The sequence below is a fragment of the Micromys minutus genome (genome assembly GCF_963924665.1).
Source record: "Micromys minutus genome assembly, chromosome: 2".
In the NCBI taxonomy this organism is placed as follows: Eukaryota; Metazoa; Chordata; class Mammalia; order Rodentia; family Muridae; genus Micromys; species Micromys minutus.
In genome coordinates, this window is record NC_137971.1 from 26,029,864 (window position 1) to 26,042,560 (window position 12,697).

At 40.2% G+C, this 12,697-nt stretch overlaps 1 protein-coding gene across 1 annotated transcript; it reads right to left on the reverse strand.

Annotated features, from left to right (window-relative positions):
• Nucleotides 1–1,012: 1,012 nt before the first annotated feature.
• Nucleotides 1,013–6,635, reverse strand: LOC308416671 (interferon-induced protein with tetratricopeptide repeats 2-like). Its single transcript, XM_080911727.1, is given in 3 exon segments — nucleotides 1,013–2,602; nucleotides 2,605–3,922; nucleotides 6,555–6,635. Coding segments are annotated over 3 exon segments (1,416 nt in total). The 5' UTR covers nucleotides 6,560–6,635; the 3' UTR covers nucleotides 1,013–2,509.
• Nucleotides 6,636–12,697: the final 6,062 nt, after the last annotated feature.

Here is a 12,697-nt window from a genome sequence, read left to right on the forward strand (position 1 = left end):
TGAGAGGCATACAGAAGCAGTTTTCTAGTCACACAATGTTTGGATCAAGAGAAAACAGCAGCTGTAGACTCTTGATTTTGACAGGCTTGTTAGCAAAAGGGAGATTTTCTGGGAGACTTATCACTTATCTTGGAGAATACAGGAGAGATGTGAGCAAGTGACCAAATAAGGTCTCCTGACTGATGCTAAGGGAGTGAAATGGAGACCAAGGGACTCTCAGGAGGGGAGCATATAGTGGTTCATTTTTATAGTTCCAGCTCCTTTGATAACACAGATAAAGTTGTGCATTTCATCACAGGCCCGCATGTACAAGGTTATGAAAATACAACTATGCTGTTTTACTTCAGAAAAACATCTCGGTTCATCATTTGACTTAATTATTCTTTATTAATTGAGAAAGACTTCAGTCATTTCTGTGTCCCTTCCAGCATTTGCTGGCACTTCAGATTTCCTTCTTGAGAATGTCACCTTAGTGAGGGAAATGCCATTTTCTAAGGATGTGGTCAAGCTGTGTCCTAATATCCTTCCATGGTCTGAAATTTGTTCCTGCCTTGAACTCCTGTCATGCTTTCCCTCAACAATGAAGTGTACCTTATAAACTACAAAAACCATTTACCTCTCACGATGCCTTCTTTGGTCTATGTATCATCAAAGCCATAGGAAAGCAAACTGAGAGTAAAGTCAAAGCAGAATGCCAGAATATTTCCCTGTGCATAGAGGTATAATATCTGATGTCTATATAAAAATGTGTTACTCTTTATTGTCACTACGTGAGTCTAAAAAACAAACAAACAAAAAACCCCGAAGTTGCAGAAAAGTTCCAAATGAACCAGAGCATAGCTTCATGTTACATCATATGGTATTTATAAACAAAGTTTATTAATTCTCTAGAAATTCAAATACTGTATATCAATGAATTAAATGCATATAGAACATTTTAATTTTTAAAATATCATGTAAAATTATTATAGCTGTTAAAATGTTCACTTTTAACAACCTCTGGATTATATAGGTTTTATTTGCTAAATAAGATGCTCATGTACATATAAAGACAAGGTGATCCCAGTAGAGAAACATTTTTGTATCCCAAAGTGTGGCTGACAGTCTTATGCTGGGACAATTATGTCTGTCGATTCACACCAACTTTAACGTTTTAGGCCTTCAAGGTCTATCCAGGAAATGGTAAATATCATTTTAAGAGTTTAAAAAATTATTTATATCCCTTAGTGTGCAGCCTTTCTAATGGAAGAAAACAACTTAACCTCCAGTACCTATGCCATTTCTAAGTCCCTCCACCAAAGCTTCAGTCCAAATGAATTTTCCAGCTGCCTTGCTATCATCTGGAAAATAGGTTCATTATAGCATTTTTGAATAAAGTAAGTATTCATTTGACAGAGAAATCTTCCTAACACTGACTATATAAATGTTTTCCTCATGAATTTATAATTATCAAGTATAAATCAGCAATCCCTTATTTCCCACTGAGGTCTCCACACACTTCAAATAAATATTTGTATGAATTGTCATGGTGGTAGACTGAATCTGCCTTCATTTCATACAACAGCATAGTCATAGGAGGAAAGAGGAGGAAGAAGTCCCCCATGCATCTCCCGGAAGTCTGGTATAGTGGCTGCCGTAGTCTACAGCTCTACACAGATATACCTTTCTGACTTTTCCTGTTCTCAGTTTTGTCTAACCCTGCTGCCATCTGAGCTAACGGAACAGTTGAATGAACTCCTGTGTATGGGACACCGTAGATTGAAGACTGGATAGCTTTTGTTGTTTGTTAGACCTGGGACTCACTATTGAACTTCTATTTTGAGTTCAATTAATAATAAACATTATTTGTCTCAAGATTATTCAATACAGCAAAATCTCTCTTTTTTATATTTTGTATATATGTACATATATATATATATAGTGGTTATATAAACATATACATACTCAAACTAACAAGGTAACATAGGTAATCATTAAATGTCTACATGTAAAATTGTACCACCTGACACCACTTCAGTTTCATGTAAGCTCAGGCTGACTCAAGCTTTCAATAATCCTTTCTCAGTTTCCAACTGCTGGGATTGCAGTTCTGACCCTTAGTGCCTGGCTCCTCAGCTTCTAGATTGACATTGTTACCTATGAAGAATAAGATTGTGCAAAACTTAAAATAATTCAAGGACAGAACGCTCACCCATGTGAAGAATTTGGAGCATTTGCACAAATACAGAAACAAACCCAAGACAAACCTCACCGTGGGGAGGGATGATTGAAGAATTGCTATTGTAGAAAGTATTTTAAAGACATAGAAAGAACTCTAGGCCATTTGCCGAGATCCTCCATCTTCAGGCCTCCCACCCAAATCTGGTTGCTAAAATCTGACAACAAGGTTCTCCAAACTCCTGACAAACACTATAGTCAGTGCTTGGTCCATGAAGTTGTTGAATGTTTGGAATGGCAGCTTGAAAATGATTTTCAATTTCCTTCCAAAAGGAAAGCTGGCACCATGTCACTAGTGTTCATCCCCTGCTTCATCCAAATTTGCTGAAGGGACCAGGTTTGCAGTGTCCACTTCCCTCTTAGAAGCTTTATCAGATAGATCCCTTACCTTCCACTATTCTCTTGAAGAAATGCCAAGATGCGCAAGGCCTCAGAATCAGACTCATCCATAGAAAGCCTCCTTTGAGCAATTCTTTGAAGCTTCTCTTTCATCTTTTCTTTTGGCTTTGTTTCCAGCTTAATTTTCACACCCTCCATATAATGGTAGATGGCCTTGTCTTCACACTTCATTTGAAAGAGCTGAAAGTTGCCATACCTTAGATGGAGCAACTGTTTGGGGAAAGGAGGGAGGTCCTTGTTGAATTCTTTCTGGAAGTAATAGTCGGCTTCTTCATACTGGTTTGCTAAGGCATAAAGACCAGCAAGGAAGCTACAGGATTGTTCGATCATCTCCTTCATTTCCTCTGCTTTATGTAAGTAATCCAGGGCTGGTTGTATTAGTTCCTTTAACTTCTTCCTATCTCTATTAAATGCAGTTTCTCTTGTGTTCAGTATTTTTATGGCTTTTGCCCGATAACAGCACCCAATATAGTAATACACATAAGCATTGTTTGGCAGGGATTCCAACGCCTTTCTAAGCAACTGTATAGCTCTGTCTTTGTCAAATATCTTGTAATAAAACCTGGCTGCACCGAGCAGTGTATCTATTGCACTTGGATCTTTCTTTAAGGCTTCTTCAACTAGCTCCTTTGCTTGTTTTTCCTGCATCCCCTCAAGCTTCAGTGCCAAGAGGACTTTAATATACGTGTTGTCAGGAGACAGACTAATGGCTTGCTTCAGAGACTCAACATAGTCATTCGTTGCTGGCCAGTCGTCCAGACGGTAGGTGGCAATGGCCCATCCAGAGGTGAATTCTGGGTTCTTTGGGTCCTTTTCCAGAGCCTTCTCAAAGCACACCTTTACTCTCTCATTTTGGTTCTTGGTACACTTTAATCGGGCCCACCCCTCCTCACAGTCAAGCAGAGGATTCTCAATCCTGTAGGGACTGGAAAACTTCTTGCAGACCTGTTGTACCTTATCCAGATAAGCCTGAGCTGCTGACAGTTGGCCCATGTGATAGTAGACCCAAGCATAGTTTCCCCAGGTGACCAGACTTTTGATTTCTACTTGTTCGGGATGCTGTTGCTGGATGAAGCCTTCAGCTTCCCCTAAGCATTTCAGTGCTGCCTCATTCAGACCTCTGCGATGCTTTACATAGGCCAGTATGTTGCACATGGTGGCTTTAAACTCACTGTTCTGAAACTCATCCTTATTAAACACCCTGTCCTCAAAGTCATCCAAGGACTCATCTTCTGCTATCAGCTTCCAGGTGAAATGGCATTTTAACTGCTGTAGACTGCTCTCCAGTGATTCCTTACTGGCTGCACTGTGAGACAAAAAAAAAGAAACAGTCATTTTGGAGACACACCACCTTTTCACCTGGCAAGGAGTGAGATCACGGGCAATATTCTCCTCCTTCAAAAGGGTGTTACTCTAACCCTGACTGAGGAATATGCTCTCCTTTCTTTTCTTACAATGTTTGGTATCTTAGGTACTGCATGGGGAAGTGAGGCTTTGCTCATTATATGCAGTAGGAGCTACAGTAGGAGGAGTCAGTCCTAGGTGAAGTTGGGTTTCCTTGAATGACTTCTCCTGTGAGGCAGCTCTTATCTTTGCTTTGGATGGTCTTTGGGCTCCATTAAACTTCCCACATGCAGTAGTCCCATTCTTATTTTTATATTACATGGGATCTTGTCCCATCCTTTTCCCCCTCTCTCTTAATGCCTCTTTCTATCTTCTCCTGAACATATTTTTTCTTTCATGACAGCTCCATACGTTCACACATATGCGAAGCTGAGGTTTCGGTATTAGAAAGAACATGCAATGTTTGTTTTTCTGAATCTGGATTTTCTTTCTGAATGTATTTTTCTAGTTCTATATGTTATACTGCAAACTGCATAATTTCATTTTTCTCCAAAAATACATTTTTAATTAAAATATAAACTAGTCTCTTTCCTCTTTAGCTCCTCACTTTTCTTCCCAATCCAAGCCCTTCTTTCCTTCCCCACCCTCAAATTAATAGCCTTTCTTTCTTTGAGTAATTTGATTTGTATACATATATATGTATACAAATTATATATATATATCCTCTTTTACTTTGATATATGCACAAGCCTATAAATATAATCTGCTCACTCCACTATGTAGTTTTTGGGATTTGAACTAGGACCTCTGGAAGACCAGTCAGTGCTCTTAACCACTGAGCCATCTCTCCAGCCCTAGGGTTTTTGCATTGAGTAACAATTTTGGTAGCTCATCCCTGAAAGTGGCAAAACCTTTCTTTCTTTCTTTCTTTCTTTCTTTCTTTCTTTCTTTCTTTCTTTCTTTCTTTCTTTCTTTCCTCCTTTTCTCCTCCTCCTCCTCCTTCTTCTTCCTCTTCTTTTCTTAATGGCTGAAAAATGTCCAGTTGTATGTACCACATATTCATAACTCATTCATCAGTTGTTGGATATTTAGGCTGATGCCATTTCCTTGTTTTGTGAGGAAAAGAGTTTTGTTTTTGTTTTTTTATTTTTTTGCAAAAAAAAATGGATGAGTAAATATCACTGTAATGAGAATATAGTACTTTTGGATATCTGTGCATTTTATCAAGTTGTGTCCTATTTTAATCATTCTTGATTTACTTTTTTTTTTCTCATGTTATCATCTTTGGAATATTTCACCTATTCATTATATTATATAGGATAGCAAAGCCTCAAACTTTTATTTCTGAATGCAGTATAGTCTCCATACCTTTTCTCAACTTGGACTTCTTTGACTGGAGATTTCTCACGAAGGTGGCATTTTGATGCCTTTTCATTTTTTGTTTTGATTTCCCTTTGAAATTTATTCATCTCTCATGACTGAAGAGGCTTATAGGCAACTAAATTCTTTTCTTTTGGGGCAGAATGTTTTTCAGGTACCCAATGGCTTTTAAAGCATTTCTCATCCTGTAAGATTTCCTTTAGTCTTATCTGAAAAAACAAATAATCAGAAAACACACTAAGCCAGCACAGAAGGCTGGATTGCTGTGGAGTCTCACATAGTCTATCCATGCTGTGAACAGATCAGATGTGAATTCTAACAGTTTCTGACTTGTAAGGTCAACAGCTGGAAAGCCAGGTTAAGTGACAAGTCTGAACCATATTGACAACACCCAACACCTCTATTTAAATTTTTATGTTACACCTTGCAACCATCAAGGTTTTGGTTGGGTCAGTTAGGGTGAGAAGACAGAAAATAGATCTAAGGGGGAGTTGTTAACTTAGAGGGAATTTCTTCTTCTGGGCTCCTCCCAGGGACCCAGCAATGGCTCAGGTCAGTATCTGCTGCCACCAGTTACTCTGGGTGTGAGCTGAGTACAAAAGGATTGCCTGCTGCCACTGTTTTCCTCTCTGATCCCACAAGTTCCTGCTCTTCCTCGCCCCCCTCCCTCCCTTTCTTTGTTCTCAGTCTCAGTTCTCTGCCCCCATGGCTCTGCTTGTTCTGTCTCTAGCCCTTCCCTAGATCCTCTCTCCTTTCCTGAAAATAAACTTCCTTTATACCAGATCTGATGCATGACATAATGTTTTAGGGGACAAATTAGCATGGGCCTTCCAATTACCCCCTTGCCACATTACATTTTATAACAGCATTGAGTAAGAGGAGCTAGTTTCCTTCTGTGTTTTGTTTAGTTAGCAAGCCTAATGGAATTCTGAGATTAACTGGGCAACTGCAAGTACAATTCAGATTAGCAGGGTTGGTATTCGAAATACAACTTTAACAATAAAGAAAAGGAATACTTCTGTGCAATAATACTCTTATTGGATACTCTCAATTTAACCTTGCAGAGAGAGAGACCGAGACACAGAGAGAGACATGGAGAGAGAATTGCCAAGAGCACTTTCCCCTGACACATCTTTACAAGAAGCCCCAGCTTGATCAGACAACTCTGTCTGACCATCAGATGTCCCACACCATCAGAAAAAGTGAAGACTCACCTCATGACTGCTATGTAACTGCTGTGTGGAAGCACTGAGCTTCAGCAGGGATGCAGGCACTCTCCAGGCGACCTCTTTCTCAGCCTTCTAGACCCATATATAGCAGCAGCTGCTGGTTTCTTTTTCTGTTTCTCCGCAGCGGACCCCAAAAATAGAAATTGAAACTAGAAAGTCACACCAACCACACTGATGTCACTTTTCACTGACAAATGGGTTTAAAAAGAGCCAAGTCTTTTAGGGTCCAGCTGATTGATTGATGTCCTTGGTCTGCAGCCTGCAGCCTGACTCATCATGATCAACATAGCTCATCCTCACTTTCATCATCCTCATGATCCAGAGAAGGAAGAGTTTCTATTTCCCAGTGCAGGGCTTTGTGTCTGTTTTATCTGCTCAGCTGAAGCTCCTTTGCTTCCAGAAGTGCATACTGCAGGAATTCCAAATGCAGACTGTGAAAGAAGAGGCTCAGAGCTCCAAGCCTGGGCTCTGGTATTTATCCATCTGCTTTTCTTTGCTGCTCTGCAGGGGAGATAACTCTCTGCCCTGCTTAGGAAGGAGATGCTCTAGAGTTCTGTTGGGAGCCATGCCCATCCCCCTCAAGGGTTAGCTGATGTGCCTGCTTGTATGCCTACACCTTGGGAGCAAGACATGCCCTTCTTTCAAGTGTTTTGGACTCAGTCACAAGCTGATTCACACCTGTGCATTTGTTTTTACTGCCAATGGTTACAGACTCATCCCAGGGGGTGTTGGTTCCTCTGAGCTAGTAGTAAATTTGCATATGATTTTGTGTTGTATATCTTGAGAGCTGGAGTCAGAGAGTAAGGCTGCATTTTGTGGTAAAGTAAATAATCCAGTTGTGTCTTTCTTTTTTCAAACCCTTAGATCTTTGCCCAATTCGGGATAGATGTTGGAGATGCAGGTGCCATCAGAATTATACTTGGCATAAATATATTATAATGAAATAATTAGTAACCAAAATTATTAACCGGACACCAAAGGGGAAAACTTTAGATGTTTGCTTTTGCCAGAGCCTGACATTCTCTGATCCTCTATGACCTGTAATAATCACTAACAATTCTGAGGCAAATACCCCTTAACCAGTAAGGCATTCTAGATACCCCTGGCTCCCTGGGGATGCACCAGTGGGGCAGCTTGTTAGTTAACATGTGCATATCCATATATGCAGCAGGTGTCATTGCTGGCCTTGCTGTTTCCATCTATATGTCCTTGTTGGCTAATCTTGGCAGTAGGCTTGGCTCAGTAAACCACACTTCCACCTGTGTCTATGGAGATGTTTCCAGAAACACTGGAAAATGTGAAGAAGGCAAATAAGACAAGGAAGGCCTAATCTCCAGGTCAGCAGCACTGTACAATAGGATGAAACTGGAAATGTGGCAGAAGGGGGAGCTAGCATGAGCACCTATGACCAACCCTACTTGACCACTTAAGCAAATGCTGCCCTCCCCCATGAACATGGGACTTCAGTTCCCCAACCTTTGAACACTAACTCCTACCAGAAACTCTCCAGGGACTTCCCAGGCCTCAGCCCTGGAATGGAATGCTGCCATTGATGCTTCCTGTTCCCAGGTATCCAGATACTATGGCTGAGCAGCCACTGGTTTCCTGGGCACTCTACAGCTACAGATGGACTTGTGTGACTATATGACCTCTGGTGGTGCAAGGCAGCCCATATTGTAAACTCTTTGGAATGTGCATAGGCTCTTTGTTGTTTGAAAAACGAAAGACACAACTCGATTATTTGTGTTACCAGAAATGCAGCTATACTCTCTGAATCCAGCTCTCAAGATATACAACAAAGAGCCTTATGCACATTCCCTAGTGGCTCTGTGGAAGCAATACTCCCTGGGGTGAATCTATAACCTGCAGCAGCATAAAAACAGGAACACAGGTATGGAACAATTGCTTGTGACTGGGCAAATCTGTATGACAAAGAAGTCTTGTCATATTTGAATATCTAGCATACAAGCAGGCAGCTCAGCTAACCCTTGGGGGGAGGGGTGGGCATTGGTCCCAACATTTAACCTCTCTTGTATGCAAGGATGTTCAATAAAGAAACTGCTGAGATGACTGTTCCATGGTATGGTTAAACTTTTTACTGTAAGGTGGGGGGTGTTGGGAAGGAATCTGGGATCTGGAAGAATCCAGAGAAGAGAGAGAAAAATAGATTGCTTAAGGTTATCATTAGGGAAGTGGGAAAAATGAGAGAATAGCTGAGATGGTAAGATAGAGCACAGTAAGAGAGGCAAGAGACAGGAGTAAGTGGTTAGCAAGAGATACACATAGATAGATAGATAGATAGATAGATAGATAGATAGATAGATAGATAGATGATAGATAGATAGATAGATATAGATGTAGAGAAAATAGAATATGATAGAAAGATAGATAAAGGATAGGTGGATGATAGGTTGATTGATAGATAATAGTTAATAGATGAAAGATAAAAATTAATAATAGCTCTTTGCCCCATCTACTGCAAGAATGAAAACCATTCTCAGCAATCAGAGGGTTAACATTACAGAAAATGTTGATATCACTTGGAAGAAGCACACAGTTATTGTGAAGGGCCCAGGGAACTGTGCAGAGGGACTTCAATCACATCAACGCAGAGCTGAGTCTTCTTGGAAAGAAAAAGAAAAGGCTCCGTGTTGACAAATGGTGGGGTAACAAAAAAAAACTGGCTACTTTCAGAGCCATCTGGTCATGTTCAGAACATAATCCAAGCTGTTACACTGGGCTTCCTTTACAAAATGAGGGCTGTGTGTGCACACTTCCCTACCAATATTGTTTTTCAGGAGAATGGATCTTACATTGAAAATCGAAATTTCTTGGGTGAAAAATACATCCACAGGCTTCAGAGTAGGACAGGTGTTGTTTGTTTTGTCTCTTAAGCCCAGAAAGATAAATTTATCCTTGAAGGAAATGATACTGAACTTGTTTCAAATTCAGTGGCTCTGATTCAGCAAGCCACAACAGTTAAAAACAAGGACATCAGAAAGTTTTTGGATGGCATCTGTGTGTCTGAGAAGCGAACCATGTAGTGGGCTGACGAGTGAGGCCTCAGGTTCCTAGCTCCAGAAACAAGATCCTGATCACAAGTACAATTTAAGGACAATGAAAGATTTAGATAGTTAAAAAAAAGATAAATAATAGATATATGGTAGAAAGACAGACAGATAGGTAAATGATAGACAGATGGATGGTAGACAAGCAGACATGTTGATGATAGATGGATATTAGACAGACAGACTATTTTCTATCTGTCTATCATCTATCTGTAGATGATAGACAGATAGAAAATAGTTAGATAAATAGAGCTCAGAGGCAAGCATGGACAACCCTTATCAATGCAGGAAATGCCTATTGTACAGGTAATATTTTAATGCTACTTAAAACTATGTAATGACACGTGACATGTTTTCTAAAAACTCAGGGACATCAAGAATGTGGCAAATGACAGACTTTAAAAGAGGATGCCTGGAGGGTGTGCAATGCAGACCTCATAGGGCATGGTGGTAAGACAGGGTTGGAGCTTTTGACACAAAACTTTGCCTCTTAGAAATGTGTAGATTAAACATTCACAGTCAAAATCATGTGCATGCATGTGTGTGTGAGTGTGTGTGCACACACAAGCACATGTGAGTGTGTGTGTGTGTGTGTGTGTGTGTGTGTGTGTGTTTAATTTGACACTGTCCTGCTTTGTAGCCAAGGCTGGTCAAAAACTCACAATATAAGTTAAATATTGGACTAACAGTCTATCTGCCTTAGGATCCAGAGTGCTAGAATCACAGGCATGAGCCAATTTGCCCAACTTGGATTGGTCTTTTGATATCTCAACATTACTAGGGAATAGTTTCTAGTTACTCAAGAAAACATTGGTCTTGTCATTGTTATCCAGGCACATTTTGCACTTTGGCTAAAGTCTTACATAGTTAGCTTTAAGTAAAAAAGAGCATCTCTGATGATCTGCTTGAGCTCCAAGCAACAAGAAGAGAAGATTTAAGACTAAGAGCCTCTCTGAAGAACAGACTTTGTGGATTTTAGCTGCTGCATAAGTATATGTAAGTGTAAGTGTATGTGTGTGTGTGTGTGTGTGTGTAAGTATATGCATTCATGTGCATCTATGCATGTATGTTTGGGAAAGCTATGTTTTAGAAAATCTGTAAAAAAAATGGTTAAATTTTAAAAGGAGAGGAACCACGAATATACTCACATTATTTAAAGGCACAGTGGTAAGTAATCAAAGAGTCACTGAGTGAGTTTTTCAATGTGTGCCTGACTTTGGAGACTAGAAAATCAGGTCAGATGGTGGTGGGATTCTGCTATCCCACCTACCTTGAAGCTGACAGTTTTTAATGCAAATATTTGGTTTAGCTACAAAATGAGTCTTTATTGGAAGAATAAAAAAGAAGTAAGTAAAAAAAGAAAGAAGAAGACAAGAGAATGAAAAAGAAAAGGAGCCAGGAAGTAGATGTAAGTAATGGAAAGATGGACAAAGCAAGTGGAAAGAAAGGAGCTGTGATATGTTCATATATGGCAACAACTAGATCCAAGCATAGCTCAAAGTGTAGACTGGCTAACCTGATCTTAGATGAAAGTCTGGAACTGGCAGAGATAAACTCAAGCTGACCTGGCAGAGATGAAACCTCATGGGCAGCATCCCATAGCATTCCTTTTTCTATCTGTCCAAAGGAGCTCCCTTTTAAAGGAGACATGTAGCTCTCTGTTACTATATATATAACTTCTTTTATACATCAAAGCCCAGGCTAATCTCCAGACTTCTCTAGTGCCTACTAACATATACCTGTCATGAAGATCAAAGCCCCTAAGTCTCCTGGCCCTTCTTACCTCTGATAGCCTGCAGGATGTTTCAGAGTACAGCTCATTACCCTCTGCACTGGCTCTGCTCTCTTAAAATGGGGCTAGGATAGCAGAGAGAATCAGAGATAGGGAAAAATAACCTCATTGGTTCTAAAGAGAAACAGGTAACAGGTTGTGGCTGGGAGGTTGAGGAGGGGGTCTTAAACTGGAACAGCCTGGAAATAAGGTGGCTGGGGAGGGGACTAGAAGAGTCTTTTTGTTTTGGTGTCCACCATAGGTATATCAATGGGCACCGGGTGCCTCATCAGAGGTAAGGAGACCTGAGGAAGTGGATCTTCCTGGCATAGCTCTCTGGGAGTAATCTAATCTATCCACTAGCAGTTCTCCTGTATTCTTGTCTTCCTGTCTAGCTCCAGCTGAGCCCAGGATGTCATTTTAGGCACAGTATATTGTACCTGACCTTTTTGGGATGCTTGAGATTTTTTTCATCGAAACTAACAAACAGGTCATCTGAATTCTGACTTATGTAATAGATTAATTAATTGATGGACTCATATCTTCATAGAATTATTGTAAATTGTTGGACACTAAAACCAGTTTTCAAGGAAATGGGCCTCTGAGAATGTATACTTGTTCTCACACACTACTATTCCTTGTCCTTAGTTCCTGACAGCCACTGGTCAACTGTTTTCCCCTTGCAATGGGACATTTCTGCCTTGCAACAAGCTTAGATGCAGAGGAACCAGGCAATAATGGATTGGAATCTCTGCAACAAAGCCAAAATAAATCCTTTCTTTAATCACTCCTCACCTCCCCCCCCCTTTTCTTTTTTGAAGGTGGAAAAAGAATAATAACCAGTGAGAATGGGTTGGAGAAATTTCAGAATGACAATAAATTATCCTTAAAACAAATCCATAAGCAGAAAAACAAAAAAACATTTGCTGTGAGGGACAGTCTGACTCAGTGTCCCTGAGCCACAGCTTCTTTGCCTCTTTTGAATTCGTTGGAACTTTTTAAAAGTTACTCCCTAACTATGTGCCAATAAATATTTTGTGTCTTACATCTATTACGTTTAACCTCTGATGTATGTAGTTATTATCTCTTCTTTAGATGCCCAGAAATATTCTCCAAAGGGAAGGAGGCTTGCTTGTATAAGACTGTATCATTTGCCTCACCCCTGGCTCTAGAATTACGACTAGCTGAGCCGAGCAAGGGTCTACAGGTATGTCCAACCTTTGGCATGACATTGTCATTTGCAACGTTCATGCTATACAACTACATTATAAACTTACAACCAATGCAGC